Below are 24,845 nucleotides of genomic sequence, written 5' to 3' on the forward strand. Positions count from 1 at the left end.
CAAACTAATTCTCTTCCCCTCTTCAAAGTCCTACTGAGAGCTCACCTCCTCCAAGAGGCCTTCCCAAACTGAGCTATCCCCTTTTCCCTCTGCTCCTCCCCCTTCCCCCTTCACCTCCCCTCAGCTGAGCCCCCTTTCCCACTGCTCCTCCTCCCCTCTCCACCCCATCCTCTGCTCCTCTCCCTCCCCTTTCCCCTCCCCTCAGCACTGTGCTCATTCATATATATTATTTATTACCCTATTCATTTTGTTAATGAGGTGCACATCCCCTTGATTCTATTTATCATGATAATGTTGTCTTGTTTTTGTTTCGTTTTGTTTTGCTGTGCCATCTGTCTCCCCTGATTAGACTGTGAGCCCGTCAATGGGCAGGGATTGCCTCTGTTGCCGAATTATACATTCCAAGCGCTTAGTACAGTGCTCTGCACATAGTAAGTGCTCAATAAATACCATCGAATGAATGAATGAATGTCCATATCCATAATTCATTTTAATGTCTGTCTTTCCTCTAGACTGTAAGCTATTGGTGAGCAGGGAACATGCCTACCAACTCTGTTGTTCGGTACCCTCCAAGTGATTAGTACAGTGCTCTGCATATAGTAAGTGCTCAATAAATACCATTGCTTGATTCCTTCATTTTCCATTCCATTTTCACCCCATCCATTTGATATCTGCCCCCAAAATAGACTTCATGGAAAGAATGGAAGAGTCTAATGGAAAAGGCTGTCACTGAACAAAGAATATCTTGAGGCCCACTTAATCTTTTACCTTTTTAGACCCACTTAGAGGATTTTCTAATCCTATCCCTGCTTGTACATGGTAAATGCCTAAAAATGCCAAAGTTATCATTATTATTATTATCATTATCATTATTATCTGTTATTGTTTTATTATACCATCATTTCAACATTTTATTGCCGTGTCATTCAGACAATAATATGGAAATATGGAACTTGTTCCTACTAAGCCAGTTGTTCTCAAACTGATAAACAGAACTACCTGGAGGATCATAAGGAAGTTTCAAGAGGTCTATAGAGTCAGTGTTGTCAAACAGTTGGTGCTGGTAGGAGTGAACTAGACATTTATTACATGGGCGAGCCAACCTTCTCTATCTTCTGGATTCTCTCCTTGCTGGCTTACTACTTTATCTTTTGAGACCTACTAAAATGCCAAGTGGGAGGACTGGACAGTCCTGGGCAGGTTATTTGGTGAGGGCAGTGCCTGCATAAATACATACTGTCAAAAAGGTTTTGTGTGTGTGTGTGTGTGTGTGTGTGTGTGTATACACGTAAGGTTGACAGAAGCACACAGGAGATTCAGAGATCTTCAGAGTTATGAACTAAAACAACCTTGAAAGCCATTGTTTTAAAATCTTGGTAGCCCCATGAGTAACAAAATATTGGACTAAGGTGCCTTTATATTTCTTGATTATAGAACTTCCTCCTCTCAGTAACAAAACGTTATTGGATAAATAGACATTTCAACTGCTATTGCAGTATGAGAGCACTGGAAAGGATCCTGCCAATGCACAATTGCAATTTAGTATAGGAAGGAAATTGCTGCATTAGATACTGCCAATTTATAGGCTTGGAGTCATATTTAGTTTGAAGTTCTGTTGGATATGATGTGAACATCCCCAAATTTACATTGCTGGATATTTGTATCTCATGGTAGAAATCCCATAGTATGAATCAGAATTCAGCCTCAAATAAGTAAAGGAGCATTTTACTCCCAGGATACCCAAGAATATGTTACATATCACTATGGCACTTTGAAACTCTTCCAGTGACTAGCTGATTAACAGAGAATGACTGAACGACTTGGCAGTGCATGACTGGAAAGATGGAGGTTTAAATCTCGTTTACAGCTGATGACTATAGGAATCATAAAATGGAAGAAAAAAGAGAGACCTGTAGGCTTTTTCTATAATCTTTTAAAAATATTTTATAATGATAATGGTATTTGCTAAGTGCTTATTTTGTGTCCAGCACTGTTCTAAGCACTGGGGTAGATACAAGGTAGTCAGGTTTTCCCACGTGGGACTCACAGTCTTAATCCCCATTTTGCAGATGAGGTAACTGAGGCACGGAGAAGTTGAATGACTTGCCCAAAGTCACACAGCTGACAAGTGGCAGGGTCGGGATTAGAACCCACGATCTCTGACTCCCAAGCCAGGGCTCTTCCCACTAAACCACGCTGCTTTTCATTTTAAGCCACTAGAGGGCAAGCAAGTGTACAGAAACCAATGTGTTTACATACACACACAAACACACACACTACACTCTCACACTCACACACACAAACACACACACACACAACACTCTCTCACACACACACACAAACACACACACACACTACACTCTCACACTCACACACACACATACACACACCCTACCTCCCTCCCCAGCCTCACCCCATCCAAAGTCAACTGTAAAATTTACTGGGAGTATACACATCTCCTAGCTTTCCAATTTACTAATTCAAATTCTAAGGTCTGGGAATAATGAAAACAATGCAGGGAAGATAACCATCACCATACTGTTAGTTATTCTGTTTGCTTAATTTAAAAAAAAGTGAAAAAGCTCCAGTCAAAGACCAAGGAAATAAACACAGCTTTATGTATAAACTTCTTCACTTGTAGGTGTGATTTAGAACAATATCTCTAAAAACTCAAAAAAGATCATGTAAGTCAGGCTAATCTATCTCTCCCTTCTCCCAAGCAATAAATATTGAGTGTTTACTGTGTGCAGAGAACTGTACTAAGTGTTTAGGAGAGTGCAATATAATGGTAGACACATTCCCTGCCCACAATGAGCTTACAGTCTAGAAAGGGAGATAAACATTAATATAAATAAATGAACTGTGGTTCTGCAGGGCTGAAGGCAGGGGGGAATAAAGGGTATGTATCCAAGTGCACGGCCGATGCAGAAGGGAGTGGGAGAAGAGGAAATGAGGGCTTAGTCAGGAAAGGCCTCTTGGAGGAGATTTGCTTTTAATAAGGCTCTAAAGGTGGGAAGAGTGATTCTCTGTCAAACATGAAGGGGGAGGGAGTTGTAGGTCAGAGGCAGGACATGGGCGAGGGGTCAGTGGAGAGATAGATGAGGCAGAGGGATAATGCATAGAGGAGTGAAGTGTGTGAGCTGGGTTGTAGTAGAAAATCAGAGAGGTAAGGTAGGAGAGGGCAAAGTTATTGAGTGTTTTAAGCTAATAGCAAGGAGTTTCCATTTGATCTTCACTCATTCAATCATATTTATTGGGCAGAGCGCTCTGTGCAGATCACTGTGCGAAGTGTATGGGAGAGTACAATACAACAATAAACAGACACATTCCCTGTTCACAACGAGCAGTCGATAGGCAACCACTGGAGGTTCTTTAGGAGATTGAACAGTTTTGTAGAAAAAGGTTCCAGGCAACAGAGTGAAGTATGGACTGAAGTGGGGAGAGACAAGAGGCAGTGAGGTCAGCAAGGAGGCTGATGCAGTAATCAAGGTGGGATAGTCTAAGTGATTGAATCAAAGTGGAGGCAGTTTGGATGGACAGGGAAGGGCATATGTTAGTGATGCTGTGAAGATTGAATCGACAGGATTTGGTGACAGATTGACTATGTGACAGATTGAATATATTCCAGCTCTTATTCTTTGACTGCAGATATATTTCTTTCCTTAATTCCAGGAGAAGTTAAAAGGGGAGCCAGGTGCCAATTCATGGCCTTTTTAAAATAAGCGTCTGTCTTCAACAAAGGGAGCATTTGTCTGTAACATAAAGGGGCCATATTTTTAGAAGCACAAGTGGGACAGTGTGAGATTCCTGATCAACTAATTTAACATCAATCCTGCCACTCTCTGCAAAAAGCTGTAGGGTTGAGAGAGAGGCAGAGCAGCCAGGAGGGCAGTGGGCAGGCTAGTAGAGCCAGACTTACTAGCCCTTCTACCTCTCTACCTGCAGATCCCTGGGTCAACATTTTCTGACCACCTTCCACTCATTCCCCATCCCTAAAGCTACCAGTCCTGCCAGAACTTGTACTTGCTCCTCCCTGTCCTGCCTTATCATTTGCATGAGCCTTTAATCTAGTTTTTATTTTCACAAATAGGATTGTTATTTAAATAATACAGTGTATTAGTGGATCATTCATTAGGAAAAACAATGCTTGAAATGTGGCCTAAAACAATTAACTAAAATAGGAAAAGCAGTTTGCAAACACTTGGCAGCTACTTTCAAAATCTCCTTAATAACCACATCAAATGGCATCCAGAACAGTGTGGGCCTTTGGAAAGGAAAGGAAAGGAAAGGAAAGGATACATGTCCCTCTTCCACACGTTGTTCACTATTAAAAAATTCTCTCTTCACACACCAAACAATTCTCAGTACTCTTCTTGAAGACAATGAGAAGCTTTAGAGAAGCAGCGTGGCTCAGTGGAAAGAGCACGGGCTTTGGAGTCGGAGGTCATGAGTTCGAATCCCAGCTCTGCCACTTGTCAGCTGTGTGACTGTGGGCAAGTCACTTAACATCTCTGTGCCTCAGTTACCTCATCTGTAAAATGGGGATTAAGACTGTGAGCCCCACGTGGGACATCCTGATTCCCCTGTGTCTACCCCAGCGCTTAGAACAGTGCTCGGCACATAGTAAGCGCTTAACAAATGCCAACATTAATTAACAATGAAGGGTGAAGTCACTGGGTGAGAGCTAAATGGATTCCTTTTCACCTCTAGACAGCATTAAACAGCCTAAGAGGTCACCCTATCATTTGTTGTGCATGGATGTTGTTTCATTATGTGGCTGTAGCTCCAGAGTGTCTACTGTCTGAGTTTCTGAGTTGCTGTGAACAAAATACCCACAGGGCCAAGCCTGATCTGAGATCCCTAAAATTTACTGAGCTTGGATGATGTTAATGGAGACATCCACAGCTTGTCTCCTGACTTCAAAACCACTCAGGGAAACCATCCATCCTTGACAGAGAGCACCTCAATGATTTCCCTTTCAGCCCTGTGACCTCAAATCAGTCCCCAAGGAGCAGGAAACAGGAAGCAGAGTAAAGAGTGGGTAGGCATGAGCATTAGCATCTCCAGACAGCCATTTTTCCATTTTCCTATGCCTCTTATCTGTGTCTGTCTCTCAAGACAAAGTGCTAACTAGTCTCACCGTAGAGGCACAGCAAACCTTCTGCCTAAGCATTAGCAGTGTTTTTTGCAGACTCCCACTAACCCCTAGTTATTAATAATAATAAAAATGATAATATTTAAGCACTTACTTTATGAAAGCAGTATAGATGCAGGATACTCAGATTGGACATTGTCCCTCATGGGGCTCACAGTTAATGTGGGAGGGAGAACAGGTACTGAATTCCTCATTTTACAGATGAGGAAACTGAAGCACAAATAAGTTAACTGTCTTGCCAAAGGTTACATAGCAGGCAAATGGCAGAGCAGGGATTAAAACCCCTAGATCTTCCGGCTTCCAGGCTTATGCTTTACCTACTAGGCCACGCTGCTTCCCAACTGGAAATTAACAAGGACCTCACTGCAATGTCTGTGAGACTGACCACCTAAGAGCTGACCTGTGGTTTCACCATGGTGACCAGATATGTACATTTGGAAAGCGGATGGTTTTTACATCGCAAGAGATTCGTTGAAATAGTCATGTCCGGGGTCCATAACACAAGGGCACGCTAATCTGATGCATTAGAATGTGTAGATGGGAAGGGAAGTGACCAACATCGATCCACCCTCTTGGAAGTGCACACGGGAACCGTGGGCAATAAAATGTGAGCTCTGATGCAGGAGGCCTTCCTAGACTGAGCCCCCCTTTCCTTCTGCCCCTCCTCCCCTGCCCATTCCCCCTACTCCCTCCCTCTGCTCTACCCCTTCCCCTCCCCACAGCACTTGTGCATATTTGTACATATTACTTATTACTCTATTTTTTAATGATGTGTATATATCAATGATTCTATTTATTTATTTTGATGATATTGATGCCTGACTACTTGTTTTGTTTTGTTGTCTCCCCTTTTTAGACAGTGAGCCCATTGTTGGGCAGGGATTGTCTCTATCTGTTGCCGAATTGTACATTCCAAGTGCTTAGTACAGTGCTCTGCAGACAGTAAGCGCTCAATAAATACGATTGAATGAATGAATGAACGGAGGATGTTGATTTCAGCTGGGGTCTGTTGGGTGACCAAAGAGTGTACTTTCCCAAGCGCTTAGTACAGTGCTCTGAACAGGGTAAGTGCTCAATAAATACGATTGAATTAATTAATGAATAAATTCAGCTCTCTTCAGACAGTGAGTGTCTCTTTGTGTTGGATAACCTGGGGATGTTAACTAACAATTAGAGCAGCTCCAGTCCACTACCATAAACCACAGGCATCACTTGCAAATGGAGAAGAGAAGGAGGAGGCACTTGAGGTCCTGGCTATCAGAAAAGTGGCTGAACACCATCACCAAGTAAGTAAGGGAGATGCATCAACTATCGGTGGAGGTGGCAAAAGTGGGGACTCATCTCAGGCATGCAGTGAAATCCCTCAACAAACAGTGTGCAAGAATGCAACGTTGGGGATAGGGCCAGAGTAAGAAAATTTGTTTTAAAAAGACAACCTTTCCAACCCAAATTTGATGGACCCTTATAAGTCCCATTGATAATTTCTGTCCTAGTTTATTCCTGGTTTGGGTGGGCCAAGGCCCTCTTACAGGTTGCCTATGACCGTCCTAATGGTCGGTCAGGCAGGATGGGTGAGTGTAATGCATAACTGGGTTTAATGCATAAGTGGGTAACATATGAGTGTAACACATATGTGAGCTTAGTGCATAAGCGGGCAATGTATAAGTGAGTATAACGCACATGTGAGTTTAGTGTGTAAGTGGGTAGCGTATAAGCGAGTGTAATGCTCAAGTGAGTTTAACGCGCACGTGAGTGTAACACATCAGTAAATCTAAGGCATAAGTGGGTTCAGTGCATAAGTAGATTGAACGTTTAAGTGGATTCCTCCCAAGTGGGTGCACACATGGTGAAAGCTAGCCACCTCACCACGTGCAAATATCGCATACGCGAACTTAACGCCATAAGTGGGTTTTAACGTACAAGTGGGTCTAATGTATAAGTGGGTTTTAACGTGCAAGTGGGTTTAACGCCTAAATGGGTTCCTCCTGAGTGGGTGCGCACATGGTGGGAACTAGCCGCCTCACTACGTTGTGAGTAAACCATACTCTGCCCAGCTCTGCCTGGGCGGGCCCTGGTGTCCACCCACACTCGAGTAACATACCAGTGTATTCCTCCCCTTAGGGAAGCTCTAACCCCATATTCCTCCCAAAGCAGAAGCTTTAACACCATGTTTCCCCCAAAAGGGAAGGCCGATTGTCACGTCTAAATAATTAATTAATTAAATTCGCCCCACAGAATAAATTCTATACAAAACTCAGGTTTTCCATCCCCGGCCTCTCTCTCTCTCTCTAGCCATGCCGATTCCGAAAGAACCTGTCCCTGGCGACGGGTGACACTGCTGTGTGACATTGGGCAAGTCACTTCACTTCTCTGTGCCTCAGTTACCTCACTGTAAAATGGGGATTAAGACTATGAGCCCTTTGTCGAACAGGGACTGCTTCCAACCCAATTACATTGTATCTACCCCAGCACTTTGTACAGTGCTTGGCACATAATGAGTGCTTAACAAATATCACAATTATTATTATTATTACTATTGATAAGTCTTCTGCCTTTTTGGACTAGGTCTCCTAAATTACCCCTGCTCCACTGTATCCAGCTTTCCTAATTGCATTCTCTGGTTAACTGCAACCTATCTTCGTTACCCCTGTTGTTGGTATATATTGCTTGCTGATAGTTGGGTGTATCATGGTTGGGATGATTTCAGGCTTTGTTTTTTGGTCCTTGGCTTCAATTTGTCTGTTACGTATTACTTACATCTTATTTTTCTGTTCCTTTTGAATAGGGTCATTAGGGTCCCTCTTTGAGTGGGATTCTCCTTCTCTTTTGTTTTATGGTTTGCACTGATTTTTTTATTTCCTAGAATCTGGAATGAATTGTTTGTGGGGAGAGAAATAACTCTGATACCTCTAGACTGTAAGTTCATTGTGGTCAGGGAACATGTCTGCTAATTTCTCTTGTATTCTACTCTCCCAACCACTTAGAACAGTGCTCTGCACATAGTAAATGTTCAATAAATACCAGTGATTGATTGATTCTTTTCAATCCCATTGCCTGAGGTCTGGATTGTTCAATTAGCAACAGAGCACCTCTTAAGATCTTCAGGATTCGGGCATCAAGTCAGACTTTGTGAGAGAAAAGCAAAGCGGGGTTGCCCAAAAGTTGCTCTTGGATGAAAGATTTTTTTTTTTGACAATTTACAGACACTGTCCTAGTAACAAGCATCAGCGGGTGTCCAGAGTGGGTGAACCACAGGAGTGGCTCAATAAAGATAACTTTGGGGGTGGTCTAGAGTCAAAAGTAGTTCATCACTGTGGCCACAACTAGGGACATGTGGAAGTCTGATCTTTGGTCCATGGTTATATAGGTCACAAAGAGCCCCTTGTTTTTGATGGTGAAGTCACAGCCTTAGTGGTGCCCTTGAAAATCTGTTCAAAAGAGCCCTGGCAGGAGAATTACAGGAATGGAAGCATAAGTGCAAACTACAAAAACCACAATGTGAAGGAGCTGTTTTTGGTCTACAAGAAGCTATTGGGATGTTCTGGAAGGAGTTTGGCTTCTCTGCCAATAGTGGAAGAACTCCATCTCCAAGGGGGTGAGGCAGAGTTTTCCTCAGGGAGAGACTGGAAAAGAGGCAATTACGTTTTGCTTCCTGGGCTCTGATTGACTGTCCACTCCTCTGGAACCCAGCCAGAAGAAGTTCCATGAGGAGATGTATTTCGCTCTGCTTAAGGTAGACCTGGAGTAAAAACAAACTAGAATGTGCTAATTTCTCCTAGGCTAAATCCTATTCCAGCCACTTCTCCCAAGCCAAGTTTTAGGACTGACTAAACACAATCCAAGGAAAGTGCAGGATTCGATTCTACAGCCAGGATCCAGTGGATAGCTCTGTGAAAACCCCAGTAATTATGGCTGAATCTGATTCTCGAACAGGATAATGACCAAGCTGAATTTAATCAATCACTCAATCATATTTTTTGAGTGCTGACTGTGTGCAGAGCACTGCTTGGAAGAGTACAATGTAACGGAGTTGGTAGATACGTTTTCTGCCCACCACAAGTTTACAGTCTAGAGGACGAGCTTATAACATTGCAAACTGGAAAGAATCACCATGGGCAGGACCTATGAAACAGTCATACTACATAAATGCATGTGTTGCTTTTCTCACTGCCTAGGTGTACCTCTTAATTTTCTCTCCAACTTTGCCTGTGTGTCTCAGTCTTTATTAGTGCCTACCTTTTACAATTGTTTCTGCCTGTGCATCTCTTTAGCTCTACAGAAGTCCTCAGGAGGTTATATGAAGCCAAAGGTACTATATCTGAGAAAAGCTGTTCTTAGATGACAATCCTCCAGCATCTTTTAGATCTTAGGGAGTATGCGTAAATAAAGGGACAAAAGAGTGGATTGAATGTTGGTCAATGAGACACAACATTCAGTTATGTATCATTACAACTCCAAATTTTATTGCCACTGTTCTTGTCTGTCTGTCTCCCCCGATTAAACTGTAAGCCCATCAAAGGGCAGGGATTGTCTCTATCTGTTACCGATTTGTACATTCCAAGCGCTTAGTACAGTGCTCTGCACATAGTAAGTGCTCAATAAATACTATTGAATGAATGAACTTCTAAGAAACAATCATCATTAAGTATGTATTAAGCACCAACACTGAAGTGAGTTAGGCACTCCTGGAGTACAAAGTACTCCTCTGGGCCTCAGTTGCCTCATCTAGAAAATGGGGATCGAGACTTTGAGCCCCACATGGGACAGGGACTGAGTCCAACCTGATGATCTTGTATCTACCCCATAACTTAGCACAGTGCCTAGCCCATAGTAAGCTCGTAACAAATTCCATTACTGTTATTATTATTATTTCCTCCATGTGCTTCTGGTAGTTAATGCTAATTCTTAATCAACATATGGGTTTTAGAAATACAGGTATGGAAGGGATTTAGTGACAATAGATGACTCCTGTTAATCTCTGAAGTCTCTATTCCTAAATTCAGTTTCAAACTTCTAAAACACTGACTTCTAGTAATGGATTCATCTGTCTTTGCTCCTCTCCCAATGTCACTTGGATGTGCTTTCTAGGATACCACTTTGAGTTTGAGATTTAAGTTATTGGAGAACAAATCGTCTGATTTATCCATGTTAGAGAGCAAAACACTTAAATGACACTACAGAAAGGAAGAGCTACTGCAGTCAAAAGGAAGTGGACAGCAATTCATTTTTAAGACAAAAAGAAGTAAACAGAATAAAGGATACAACATCCCGGTTACTTTGTCAGCACTGTTTATTGGAAACATCAAGACTTTCCATGGAATAGTTTTTACATTAAGCAGGATTTGCCTTTTATCTCACATGATCCAGTACTGAAGTGGCACATCCAAAGCAGCACAATAAACCTCTGAAAGGGTCTGTACAGTTTAGATAAATAGAACTCTGAATAACTAGACTAAGAGGACTTTTACGACTGTTTCAGAAAGAATGCTGATAGGCTACACACAGCACTTTACACACAAAACGAAGAAGGAAGAGGGAAGGAGTAAAATAATCTAACTGGGTAACATTTCTGCATATTTAGCCAGACGTCTTGAGTTGCTCAGCACAAAAATCATCTTTATTTAGTCCTCATTGAGGGCAGAATACGCACAAATGATGTTCGAAGAACACAAGGTGAAAATGAAAGCAAAAAATAGTTACCGTTTTTTTCTTGGTCTATAAATGAGTGTACACAGAGTTCCTGGTGCTTTTCCTGTGAGACTCTGTGCCAAAACTTCACATAGAATACATAAATCAAACTTAGGTTCACATTTCTTTCTCCTCCCCATCTATATTGCAGAAATATTTTGATCACATGCACGGTTTCTGCAAGCAAGCAAAATGAAGTTTGCAACCTAACCCTCTTACTGAGAACTCCTAGTTCGGTATTTCTTTATCTTCTGATAGTCTTTTACCTGGAAATCAAATCGGGCTTTTCTCAAACACCTTAGAAGAGAAAGTCGGGCTGCACATCAACAATGAATATGATGGCAGTTCCTTTTCAGAGAACACTTAGGACCAACAGTGTACTTTTTCTGCTGAGAGCAACAAGACACAAATGCATTCGGATCAGAAGACACAGTGCTGGTGAGGCAATATTAAACCAGTATGAACCGTTTCCGTGGGAGGGGAAAATAGGAATGGTAATAACTTCCTCCTCTTTCCATGGAGAGCTAAGACTTAAAAATGAATGTGTGGTGATAGGCATTATCTTCCCTGTGGTGAGATTACTGTACGGCATGACGTGTCTATTTGGGCACCACTGTTTCCACAGAGCTGAGGAAACATTGGTGCGCAGTGATACAGCGAGCACCAACCCGGGGCAAGCCATGCGGGTTGAGAAGACATCACCCATCACCATCACCATGCAGGACCTCATCATATAGCAACCAAATATGCTCAGTGGGACTCGATGACTTTTACCACTGCGGTTTGCACTTGGGATGTATCATAAAGCAGCATTTCCAAAGCAGTGGTATAAAACTTAACTATATGGGTCAAGAGTTGGTTAGTTAGCACGCCAGCTAGCTTGTCTACCATCCTAATGGGGCAGAGCAACCAGAATATCCACATAGTTGATGGGAAAGAAGCCAGACTGGCCATGCAGCATTCCCTCATACCAGTTCTCATCAATCTGGTTGGTGAGAGTAATGACATCACCCTCTTTGAACCCCAATTCCCCTTCATTCTCAGGATCAAAGTCATACAGGGCTCTGCAGCAGGGCTGATCCATCGGGACACCTATGGGGGTTTAGGAAGAGGACAACACAGAAGAACACCATTAACATACTGGCAGTTGAAATCCCCCTATTATTCACCGATACGCATTTCTTCAATTTCCATTTGATTTACTGATCTCTTTCCCCGTTTTGTCTCACAAGACTAAACCTGATATATATATGTATAAGCTACAGCTGCTGCATACTCTACCCTGCTGCTTTCTTTTCCAAAGGAACAGCCTCGCTCAGGTCTCAGATTCTTGGCAGCAGCCCGCTACATTCTGTCTTTATTTCTCTTACGCCTAACTTTATGTTGCATCCAGCCCTAGAGGAGTCTGAGGCAGAGGACCTGATTGCTCATGGAGTTGTAATGGGCTATTGTAATGGCATGTCATTTCCCATTGTGATTCATGGAAAGATCAGGAAGAACTAAACTGCTTTGGAATAAGCCAGCCTCTGATCACACATGCCAGCCCCTATAAATCCAGTTTTCACCCTCCCTTCCCCACAGCCCCCCGTCAGACTTCTCAAGAGCAAGCTTGTCTTGCTGCTCCTTCTCTTGTGTTCATTCTGGAGGAAACAGTGGAATAAGTTCCTGGATTTGAATGAAATGTGGTTGTTTTTTTTTTGGATGGGGAGGACAGGGAAGATGAAATCCCCGCAGAGTCGGCCTCCCACCTGAGGGGCTACCTCAGAAACTTTTGAGCATTTTTCCGGCTGAGGCACACCCATGGAGCAGAAGACTACCTTTACTTTTAAACACCTCACAACTCTTTCATCTTGATCTTCCGGGGAGCTACTCCATTCTATTTTATTACTGCAGAAGAAGAGCAAACACTAGAGAATCAGAGAAAGGGAAGCAAGGGCCCCAAACACCTTAGGAAGCATGTTCCAATGTAAAACTTCTTCCCTTTCTTCAACTGAGAAAATATTAAAATCTTAGACTGTTTGCAAAATGCATCACCCAAAGGCTTTTGTTTTGAATGAGGAAAAAAAAGGAGAACTTTAAAGAATGCATTACTATGTATGCATCAATTTCCCCAGCAGGAAGGATAATTTATCTTATATTGCCTCAGCCCTGATAGCAAGGCATAATGAACTGAAAGAAAATGAGCGGGTGTCGTGACTCAGAGTGCATCAATATTCAGGGCACGTACAATACTACTGCTATAAGGATCTGACTACAGGATCTTGGAGGGAGAGAAAGAAATGGGAGAATAGTTAAATGGAAGTGGAAACGGATTTCAGACTTGAAATAAGAGTTTCCCCGGATTGACAGGCTAGACCATGGGCTAGGGCTGGTGGTATTCATTTTCTCAAGAGAAAGGCTTAATATTTCAATATTGGGAGGCAGGGAAGTGGAGGAATAGAAAGCTGAAGTGTGTATATCTAGACTTAAGGAATGGAACATAGAGAGATAGGAGAAAGAGAAGGAGAAGAGAAGGGAGAAAAGAGGAAAGAGAAGAAATAGAAAGGAGAGATAGAGCAACAGAGACAGAGAGAGAGATACATAAAGAGACCTAGATTATAATGCCAATCCATCACAGCAGAAAAATGCTACTGGAGACTAGGCCTGGGGTAAACTCAAGGAAGACTAGTCTCAAGACTCCTTATGAGGATTTCAATGGAAAGGGTTATAAGATTAAGCTAAGGCAACCTTTCCTGCTTTTTACCTGTTGGTTTAGGAGTGCCAGTGTGGGAAAGCCCTCCATTATGCTGGGCATTGTCCCCAGTTGAAAAATCAAGGCTCATACGGGGTTTGGGCTGATATTCTCTCCTGGGCTGAGATGAAGCATCTCTTATTCTGCATGGAAAACCAAAGGGAAAAAGATTACAATTAAGAAAATCAACTATCATAAACTATGTCAATGCAGGAAATATTGTCTCATTAAGGCAGTATCAGTATTTATGAAAAGATCCAATTTTCTCCTATTGATATCTGCAGTGCATCTTCATCTGAAGGGCTAGAGGGCACAAGGAAGGGAACACACTTGCACCTTTTGACACTGCACTGAGAAGCAGCATGGCCTAGGGGAGAGAGCATGGGTCTGGGAGTCAAAAGGACCTAGGTTGATGATGATGATGGTATTTGTTAAGCGCTTACTATGTGCCAAGCACTGTTCTAAGCACTGGGGTAGACACAAGGTTATCAAGTTGTCCCACATGGGGCTCAGAGTCTTAATCCCCATTTACAGATTTAGTAATTGAGGCACAGAGAAGTTAAGTGACCTGCCCAAAGTCACACAGCAGATAAGTAGTGGAGCCGGGATGAGAACCTATGACCTCTGACTCCCAAATCCGTGCTCTTTCCACTGAGCCACGCTGTTCTTATCCCGGCTCTGCCAATTGCTTGCTGTGTGTCCTTGGACAAGTTTCTTAACTTATCTGTGCCTCAGTTTCTGCAACTGTAAAATGAGGATACTCATTCTTCCTCCTACTTAGACTGTGAGCCCCATGCTGGATAGGGACTGGGACCCAGTCCAACCTTATTAATTTGTACCTACCCCTGCACTTAGAACAGTGTGTGACACATAGTAAACGCTTAACAAATACCATAAAAAAGAGCAATGAAAAATCCAAATTAAGGTAACCTATGATTGGATTCTGTGTTTAAATAGTATGAGTAACAGTAGTCATTTAGTGTATATATATATATTTTTTGTATGGTGCTTATTTTAATCATATAAGACAACATTGACAGTGAAGTGCCTCTTTGGCTAAAAAGGCAAATGCAGGATCTCACAGTCTCAGCCATAATAAGCACTCAAAAAGCTTGTTTCTTGATATGTTTATTGTGCTTAATTTTGCAGTGCCTGGTGCTATATCTTGAGCAGTGCTCAGCACTTAGTACAGTGTTCTGCACACAGTAAGATCCTAATAAATACTATTACTATTACTTTCAGAGCAATGGACTGTAATAAGCATTTGGGGAAGTCAACAGTTGAGAAATGATACATTTCAAGCCAAAAATGTGTCTGGCTTGCCATGAATAAAGGGTTTGGCTTTAGGAACCACGCTCTCAAAGTAATTGAGGAGAGTCTAATTATCAAAAATCCTATCATTTTCTATCCAGCATACCAGTTTTCAAAGCTGCTAACAAACATTATCCTTCTCAATAGGACTCTCTATAGTTAGGCAGATGGGCTTGGTCTCTAGAATCAGGTCATCAATCACACGGAGCTTTGATTTAAAAGTAGCCTCTTCCACAGCCATGAAACATTGTGTCCAAAATATTCTTAGTTTCAACACATCTTGAAAAGATTCACGGGATCACAAGCCACACACATCATTCAACAACAGAAAACCTACGAGTACCACTTGGGTCAGTGGAATTTTAAGAATTTAAAAAAGATTTTGAAATAAAAAGGTCTTTTCTCTAAAACAAAACCTTCTTGCCATTTTCTAGCAAGAAAACCATGTGTACAACATAAACACATCAGCTTCACATCACAATGGGACATTGTTATAACAGCCTATGGGAATCCATGTCCCTGGGCTGGATTATAGGACTGGCAAATCTTTGGATTGGGGTCAAGGGGGGAGTACCCTCCATCAGTGTTGTATAACTCCAGTCCCTTTGGTCATTGTTTGTCATTCTCTTATACGTAGTCATTCTGTGCCAACTACACCTAGATGTGCTAAAACAGGCCTTTCTTATTACCCAATCTGGATGTAATACGATGGTAGAATTATGGAGTAATCTTCCCACAACGCCAGTCTGTTCTGTAATAACACAATCTACAGGTTGCCAGAAGTAGATTTGGGCCATTTGTGAAGGCGTGATGCTGCTATGCTCCCCTGCCTCTGCCTCTGCCCTATTATACCTAAGTGTGTTTTCGTGTTCCTTTGCAATAAAATAACAGTGAGTGGTAAGGGTGTAAAGCACTCTGCTAGTTGTGGACATGATAATATAGGAATTTATATTGAAAAACATCAGTCCCATCTATATCTTCTAAATCACCTGGCCCTAATCCATTCATTCCCAATAAATCAATGATGACATAATGTGGATTTTTTTCATAATACTGGGTTCTTCTAGAACAGCCCCTGCATTATAGGGGAAATCCCTGTATCTATTTACTGTGGTATAAAGTCAATATCTCGGTGAGAAGGGTTCACTACCTTTCTTCCAGCCTGACGGTAACTTGTTGCAGAATCTGAGATGCCTGCTTGTGGTATTCCAGCTGGGCTTGCACAAGGGCAGAAAGCTGGCTCACCTGCTCAATCTAGGGATCAAAATGGAAAAGCAAATTTTAGTACGGTGATTTTGAGCAACACGACAATTTTATTGCAACAGAATCTAGTGAGGCTTCAGCGATGTTTCCCAGCAGATTCTTTATCATGTCTTTAACTCAAAATTTGAAAGGAGTACTCTGTCATCACATTCCCAGTTGCTAGATGATTTTAAAGCTGGGTGGGCCATTTCATTTAGGCAGTGGGATATGAAGATTCTAATTCCACTCTAATAAGAAAATCGGAGAGGACCATGCTGACTATCTTTCTGATTTCTTCACTTGTTGTTCACCGAAACTGCTGCGGCTGTTATATTATCTATGAATGAGGCGTAGCAAGCAAGGCTGTTCCCCGAACGGCTCACTGCAAAATCCAGTGGCAGCAAATTATTGTCTAGGGGTGGTACTTGGGAGTCTGACTCCAAACACCCACACTTAAAATTGGGATCTTCTTGAAAAGGTGAATTAGGGGATCATAGAGTAACAAAATGTTACCATGACCAAAGCCTGGAAAAAACTAAGAATTCTGCAGATATATTTTCAGAAAATTAAAAATACACAGGGGGATGAAATAGGCACACAAATTCAAAGTGAAAATCCCAATTGGCAGATACTTCTTTCCAATTAACTGTTTGGAAGAAACATTTCAGTTTCATCAGAATTGTTATATTAGCTCAAAAGTTAATATTGATCTCCACCATATAAAACAACATCACCATTCATTCTGTGACTGCACTGGGACAGGACAGATCAAGAGAGAAAGAACAAATGGACCAAGTTTTCCCAAGGGCCTAAGATATGTTCTGAAAGTAATTGACAAATCTGAGGAAGCTATATTAGGAATTTTGGTTCATTCTCTATTTACTACTTCCTCTGTTACTGTGACATATTACTACTACTTTCACTAAAGAGTTAACACAGCTTCCCACAGTAGCTGATTTATTTTCAGCACCAAGTTTAGATACTTGGAAGATTCTGCCTCGATATGGGTTGTATTTTGAAAGGAAGTGAGAAGCAGTGTGGCCTAGTGGAGAGAGCACAGGCCTGGAGTCAGGAGGATCTGGGTTCTAGTCCTGCTCTGCCAATTGCTTGCTGTGTGACCTTGGGCAAGTCGCTTAACTTCTCTGTGCCTGTGCTTCCTCAACTGTATAATCAGGATACATGTTATCCCTCCTATTTAGAACGTTAATCCCATAGGGACAGGAATTGGGACCGACCTAATTGACTTGTATCTACCTCAGAGCTTAGAACAGGGTTTGACACAGAGAAAATGCTTAACAAATATCATAAAACAATTTCACATTTTAAAATACAACTGAATCTACAGAGAGGACTCAATTTGAATTTAACAATGTCCTAATTTTGAGGGGAACTGCCAAAACCTATGTTCTAATGACCTGTACTTCAATAGGGTATTTACATGAATGATATGATTTTTAGAATAGATTATCTAAACCCATGAACACCAACTCTTTGGAGGCCAAGTGGGTGATGGTCCCCATAGGGCTGGCTCTGAGTGGGGGCAGCCATGAAATTTGCCTCATGGTTTTTCGCTCAGGGCAGGCCATCATAGTTGGCCTCCTTTACGAGACCTGCCAGCCACAAAGGGACCAGAGATAGAGCTGAGATTATAGCTCCCCCTCTTGCTCCTTGACAGCAGAGAAGAAGAGGGATGCTAACATTGCTTTTTTCTTTCTTCCTGGGCTTTGGGACCAGGGCTGTTCTCACTCCCAGGCCAAATGCCCAGTGAGGGTGAACTGCCTGGCCATCTCTTCTCTGCTTGGTCCACCCGGGCAGCTGGTGGAATGCTGCATTGCTCATTTAAAACCTTTAGGGTGGCAGCTCTGGGCCAATTTTCCAACCAGGTCCTGCTGCTGCCTCTACCAAAGAAGCAGGAAGCAGCATCAGGAGCTAGGCCAGGAAGCGGTCCATAATTGCAGTCCTGCAGAATTTAATTTGGTGTTTTGGAACTGGTGTCCCAGCCCTCACTTTGTCTTCAGAAGCTATCTGGGCAGATTGAGAGGAGGAAGGGTAAGTGGAGGAACTGGATTGCTCTCACAGAGACAGCCCCTAGACTGTAAAATCACTGTGGGCAGGGATTGAGTCTGTTTATTGTTACATTGTTATAGTGAACTCTCCCAACATCTTAGTAATGTGCTCTGCCCAAAGTAAGTGCTCAATAAATATGATTGAATGAATGATGGTGAATACTTTGACCTTCTCCCCCACCCTCCTCTTTTAATTTCTATTTATTTTGTTAATGAGATGTACATCACCCTGATTCTATTTATTTGCTATTGTTTTAATGAGATGCTCTTCCCCTCGATTCTATTTATTGCCATTGTGCTTGTCTGTCTGTCTCCCCCGATTAGACTGTAAGCCCATCAAAGGGCAGGAACTGTCTCTGTTACCGATTTGTACATTCTAAGCGCTTAGTACAGTGCTCTGCACATAGTAAGCGCTCAATAAATACTACTGAATGAATGAATGAATGAATTTCCTTCTCTTACCCAACTCCTCCCCATTCTCTCCCTAACTCTCCTTCCCTCCCTCCAGGTCCCTTTATTCCCCTCCAAATCCTTCCCCCTTGAATTCCGCCACCCATATAGCTATCCCTTCCTTTAACTCCCCTTTTACAATCAGCTAATGAATCAATTATATTTATTAAACACTTACTATGTGCAGAGATCTGTACTAAGCACTTGGGAGAGTACAATACAACAGAATTAGCAGACACGTTTCCTGCCCCTAACAAGCTTTCTCCCTCCATGTCCTCACCAGGGCTAATCTCTAGATACTCCACTCCTTGATCCCCATCCCAAATTGCCCCCTCATTTAAAGTTGGCACCTCAGTCCAAAATGTTCTTCTGTCTCCTCTAAAGTAAAATATGCTTTAAAATCAATCAATCGTTTGAGAGCACTGTACTAAGCGCTTGGGAGAGAAAACTATGACAGAGTTGGTAGACATGTTCCATGCTTAGAACTTCTTAATCAACAATGCAATTCAAAATGTTTCACTATTTTTCTGTTTACAAGTCTTAACAACATCTTAAATCCTCCATATCTTCTGACTTGAGGTCAAATGCATCGATGGCTTGGACTCCCACTCAATTTCCCAATAACGTGGCCATAAACATTTTTATTTATTTGCCTGTTTAACACTTTATTCAGATACATCACCTATATTTCACGTTCAGCCCTAACCAATTAGGCAATAGCACAGAACAAAAATCAAAACCAAAATAAAAGCAGTAAGGAATTTGCTCACATCCATTTCCAGGAGATTGAACATGCTCGACTCCGCAATTTCTTTCGATTCATCAAATTTTTCCAGGGCTTGGCGCAGCTCCTCATCTGGAATTTTGCCTTGTCGCTTCTTCTTGTAATCAAAGTCCAGACGACGACCCTCTAACTTCTTTAGGTGGTGCTGTAAAGTTAGGGGTGGAAAAGGGTATGGGAATGTTTTTGAGAGACAAACAGTAGTGTAACTATACCAGAACTCACTGGAAGAGGGTTCCAGTAAAAAATGAGAGCTGGAATGGGCATTCTGGTGTGAATTATTTGGAAAAGCTGATCCTCACTTGGCCAATGGCTACAACTGACTTCACACTGACCCGGGAGCTTGGCGTGGCTCCAGTTGAGGGGTATTGGGGAGGAGACTGCTCCCAAGGTGAGTCTTCTGCACAGGGAGTACCTGTAGGAGAGTGAGCATTGCCTGGGGAGGTAGACTGGAGGTAATGCTGTTAGGAGGACAAGTTTGAGCTATGTGATTCCTCTCCAACGTGGTCTGGTTCAAACTGAATCCTCAGCTTTCACCTTAATGCTCGCCCAGCCACCTAGGCATCAAGCCCACTGCTGCTCAACGACCCCTGCCCCAAGCCCTGCAATCCTACTCTTTGAAGAAGGAAAAAAGAGTGGCTACTCCCTTCCTCCCACCACTGCAGCAACTGATGTGTTCGGGAAGGGACTAGGGGTCGGGGGTCGGGGGGTGGTTCCAGGAAAGAAGTGGTCACACAATATGGAGGAGGAAGAGGGAAAACTCAGGTTCAAATAAGAGAGGCCAGCCCCCTCCCATATCCCTTGGATGGCTGGACCAGCGGGGGTCAATGCCCCCCCCCGGTTGCAGGGCAGAAGCTACTTTGGGAGAGGGGAGGAGAGGTTGAGGGGAATAGTAAATCCCTCCCCCGGTCCTTCTACAAGAAGTTTCTGTCTACTACTTAACAGGTGACAGGATAGGGAGGGGATGGAGCCCTAACTCAGTGACCCCTGTCTTATTTTTATTTTTACCCTTCGCATGAAACTGACCCGTTATTCTATGTGTATAACGTAAGGTGTGTGATGTATACGTGTAAAGGCTGGATTTTTTTTTATTATTATTTTCACCCTTGGGGGCAAATGAAAAATCTCTCTTTCCCTGCTCACTTATCTTCAGTCCCATTAGTTTCCCCAAAGGGTGAACATTTGCAATGTTACCATTATTATCACATTTATGAAGAATTTACTTTTTGCAAAGTACAGAGAAATTGCAGGGGACATAAATTAACAAGGATATTTACTGAGACAAGGTCCTTGACCTACAAGAGTGCTCACAATCTAAGACTCAGTAGAAAGTAAGGATAGGAGTCTTAATGTCTGAGCATACGTAAGGCTTTCAGAAAAGTGATGAATCTAAGAGTGAAAGAGCCTAGTGGAAAATATTAGATAGGGATAAATCACAGTTTGAGTATATCTAAGTTACCTTTTAACTCCTCTGCAGCTGAATACTATTAACACCTTAACACAATGTAGAAACGTCTGTATCTGAGTATGTTTTAAGATTTCTCAAATTCACCTGAAGGGGTTTATGATGAAAGTGAGATTGACTATAGAACTACAATTAAATCACTGAATTAATGTTCTAATGCTATGAAATAGTATTACCATAGTTGTTAATATGTATTTACATAGATAGAAGGATTGATGTACACACACATAGGCATGCAACTAAGCTATGTTCTTGAAAATGTGATTGTGTCATGACCGGTGATATAGTGAGGACCATTTTCCTTTAGGCCTACATACTACAAATTTGATCTGGAAAAGTAACCTTTGTAAAAGAAATATGAAATTCCTATCAACACCATCTTTTATCATGACAACTATCACTATTGTTTAAACTTTATTAAATTCAAAGCAAAACATCACAATTTGAAATGAGGTATTGTAATAGGGTCATAAGATTTTTCAGAAGGCTGCAAATGTAGAAGCTTACTTTGCTGACTGCAGTAGTTTTTTTTTAATTTTAGAATTAATCAAGGGAAGAAAATAATATTATCAGAATGGATAATGTGTTGCACAAGGGGCTCACAATCTATTTTAATCTCCATTTCACAGATGAGAAAACCAAGGCCCAGTGAGGTTAAGCTACTTTCCCCAAATCACTCCGTAGACTGGAGTCCGTAGACCGGAGATCGAGCTGGGACTAGAGCCCAGCTTCCAGATACCCAATCTTGTGCTTTTCAACCAGGCCACATTTCCGCCCCCAAAAGAAGTGAAGAATTTGTGTAATTTAGGTTGAACATTAACCTTCTTCTGCTCTTCTTAAAGCACCCTATAGCGGGCAAACCTCTCCTGAGCACTCCTGTAAACCTTTACATTCCTCTCCTCATAGGGTTTTCTATTTAAATCATATTTATAAATGCACGTGTTTTGCTGAAAATAGGTATAAGTCTTTTAAATTCTAAGATTCTTATCTTTGGAAGAAGAAACTATAACTTCTTCCTCCGTTTCTCCTCTTGTAATGATGCCTTGGATTTTCAATGAGATCCTCAATGGACAGTAATTCCTCTGAATGAGGTGCAATTAACTCATGGACACCTACATTAAGATGCCTCTCCATTTCTCCAAATTCTTTGGCATTTCCACATCAAAGCTGAATTTCTAGTACCAGGCACTATTCCTTTAATTTGTCCTTCTCTGACACAGATAAAGGCAATGCAACAAGATCTGAAGTAATGATAAACCCACAATGGGTGTTTTAATAAACAATCAATAATAAAGGTAAGGACCAGGAGAGCAAATATCTAGCTAGCCCTAACTTTGTTCTGAGAACAATACCATCCTCTCTTCAGCAACCTTGCTCTCAGCCAGGCCCAGCTTTGGAAGCTAACAGTTTGGGTACTTTTGGGAGGAAGAAAAGCGGTTGTGATTTATTCTATTAGAATTTACCTACTGATCTTAATCCTTACATCCAAGTTGAAAAAGCAAGGAATTTTGTTACCTAGAAAGAACATCACACAGGTGGTTTAGGGATTTGCAAAATGAGCTTTCGCCCTCCTAGTGAAAATGAACCTTGAAAATATATCGTACACACTGACTTCAGCTGCCACTCCTGAAATCCACTAAAGCTTCTGGATTACTGAAGGAGTGAACTCAAAGGAGTAACATGGCAACATAAGGTGCATAATACTATTCTGCAGAATACTAAGCACGGAACGTCAACTCTAGGTGCTCAGAAATGTAGGAGCAATGGAATTGAACCAAGTTGGGCCCCGTTAAATCCCACATAAACAACTCACGCCTAATGAACAGACACTGGCAACCTGAAGAAGGATAAAAAAAGAATCAAGATGATAGCCGTACACAAATGTGCATGTTAAAGTTATGATAGGAGTTAACCAAGAGTAGCCACTGTAGGATAGTTAACCCATTTTAATCCCTCAGACAATGAAGATGGAGTCCCACAGTGGGAACAACAGATGATTCCCAGTCCTGTGACTTCAGGATCGAGAACCTGTGCAGAGGAATCGATTACAGTGCTGGTGGTTTCCGCAGTGCCATTTGCACTCTCTCTTCCCTGCCAGGCCCGCTGCTGGCACCCAAAGTAAAATGAGCAGGTAGGCAGGTAGGAGTTCAGCACACTGCCAAGTGCACGTGAAAACTTTGGTACCAGCGGGACACCTCTGCGGTTGATATGACCTGCAGCATAGTGCTTACGCTGTGTCCTAGCACCATGAGCTAGCAGGTGGTTGCCTTGATAGCTGGCTGTGGACTTTGCTGCCCATATTAGCCAGCTATTTTTCAAGATTCCTGCAAGGCCCGTCCACGTCATGGAACACTTGAGATGGTTCTTCAGTCAGAATCCTGATGGCGGAGGCATAACAAGTGGAACTGGCGTTAGAGCCCTAGTCTCCTGGTTCCCAGAGCAGTATACTCTTTCCACTGTACCAATAACAGGGCTGTTGCATAAAACTTCATAAAATAGGATGGAAAAGGAGGGTAAAGAAAATGCATACAAGACTGAAAAAGTCAGTCCTCTGCTTAATCTCCTCAAGGAGAATGAACTTGTATTCACGCTTAAGCACCAGAGATACCCTGGTGGGTAGAACCAAGGGTGTGGGCAGAGATATACAGCAGCTGTCCCTATGGCTCAGACTCAAGGTATGGAAAGAGTCAAGGTTCAGGAGGGGCAGAAGAGCTGTGTTGAGGCATGTTCTTTGGATCGGGGAGCTTCGGCCACAAAGGTTTGGCCATAGCCGAGCTTCACCTTTATAGCACTGATACCTAAGAAGGGATCTACAAAGCTGTGGCTGTGACACAACCCTCCACTGGGGTCTAAGAAATCAACAATTACAGATACCTGTATTTCTCTCAGATCCTTATCATGGAGATTCTGGAGAGGATCAATGAAGTTCTGCTTCACTTCCATGTCCAAAGAATCTTTCACCTCAGAGAGTTCCCTCATAGCTTCCCCCACATCACCAAGGGCTGGGCCTGGAACAGGAGAATATTTCTCTTTACTTTAAAATGCAAAGGCGAAATGTAATTCTGCAGAAATGAGGACTAAGGTGGAGTCAGAAAAGCCTACCCAAGGCTTCACCCTAACCTTAACATGCTTAGCCATAAAAAAAATTCAGACCCAGTAGCCCTGGCAAATGGCCTCCTAGGGTTCTTTTCCATAAGATGGTGAGCTAGCGACTGGGAAAACTGAGATGCATTTTGTGGCCTTAACTCCTACTGTAGCTTGCTTAGAGAATTAGGAATAATGCTTTTTCTTTGCTGGTTTGTTCTGGAAAGCTTCAAGAATCTCTTTTTTTTTTTTCCAAGTTCCCCCAGCAAATCAAAATTTTTATTATTTGCCTCAAATAAAACAAATCTGAATGCCCAGGAGACATAATGCCATTCCTAGCCCATTAATCCCCTGGATGATCTGAAGAACCCTCAAAAGGGAAATGAAAGGAAGGAAATAAAAACGACCGAAGTTGCATTCATCTCCAAGTTCTCTTCCGAATTTCAGCATAGCTTCTGCCAGCAGGGCTTCAGCCTGAGGATAGCCTGGTCCTTTCTCTTGGCCTCGGATCTTTGACATTGTGTTTATCATGCTGAGTTTAGCTCTGGAAGCTGTAGGTAGATAACAGAGGTTACCATGGGAAAACCCAATTGGAAAACATACAGTGTACACCACATTCTGGACTTTTCTTCATCAGATGAACGAGAGTAGAGACATTAGCTATTATCGGGTTGCTTTCTCAATAAGAATTTGAGCTCTAAATTACTCCATGGAGATAAGTAATATTCACTATCCTGAAGATGTGACAGGCCAGTATATGTGAAAGAGCATATCACCAAAGACCCAAACTGGAAAGTAGTTCTGCAGAGTTTTTGCAGCATTACTGCAGAATTCAACTTAAGCCCCTGAAAACCAGGGGGCAGTTTAGCTCA

The 24,845-nt window shown here is 42.2% G+C and overlaps 1 protein-coding gene across 1 annotated transcript in view; it reads right to left on the bottom strand.

The window, feature by feature from the left end:
• Positions 1 to 10,427: 10,427 nt before the first annotated feature.
• SH3GL2 (SH3 domain containing GRB2 like 2, endophilin A1) overlaps positions 10,428 to 24,845 on the bottom strand; it is a 151,365-nt gene continuing 136,947 nt past the window's right edge. The window contains exons 4-9 of the mRNA XM_007655640.4: positions 24,381 to 24,524; positions 23,764 to 23,897; positions 19,414 to 19,572; positions 16,036 to 16,139; positions 13,587 to 13,717; positions 10,428 to 11,935 (exon numbers count right to left, since the gene is read on the bottom strand). Coding sequence (XP_007653830.1) covers positions 11,736 to 11,935; positions 13,587 to 13,717; positions 16,036 to 16,139; positions 19,414 to 19,572; positions 23,764 to 23,897; positions 24,381 to 24,524 — 872 coding nt within the window. The 3' untranslated portion in view covers positions 10,428 to 11,735. The remainder of the gene's footprint in view (positions 11,936 to 13,586; positions 13,718 to 16,035; positions 16,140 to 19,413; positions 19,573 to 23,763; positions 23,898 to 24,380; positions 24,525 to 24,845) is intronic.

Source organism: Ornithorhynchus anatinus, chromosome X5 (genome assembly GCF_004115215.2).
Source record: "Ornithorhynchus anatinus isolate Pmale09 chromosome X5, mOrnAna1.pri.v4, whole genome shotgun sequence".
Lineage (NCBI taxonomy): Eukaryota > Metazoa > Chordata > Mammalia > Monotremata > Ornithorhynchidae > Ornithorhynchus > Ornithorhynchus anatinus.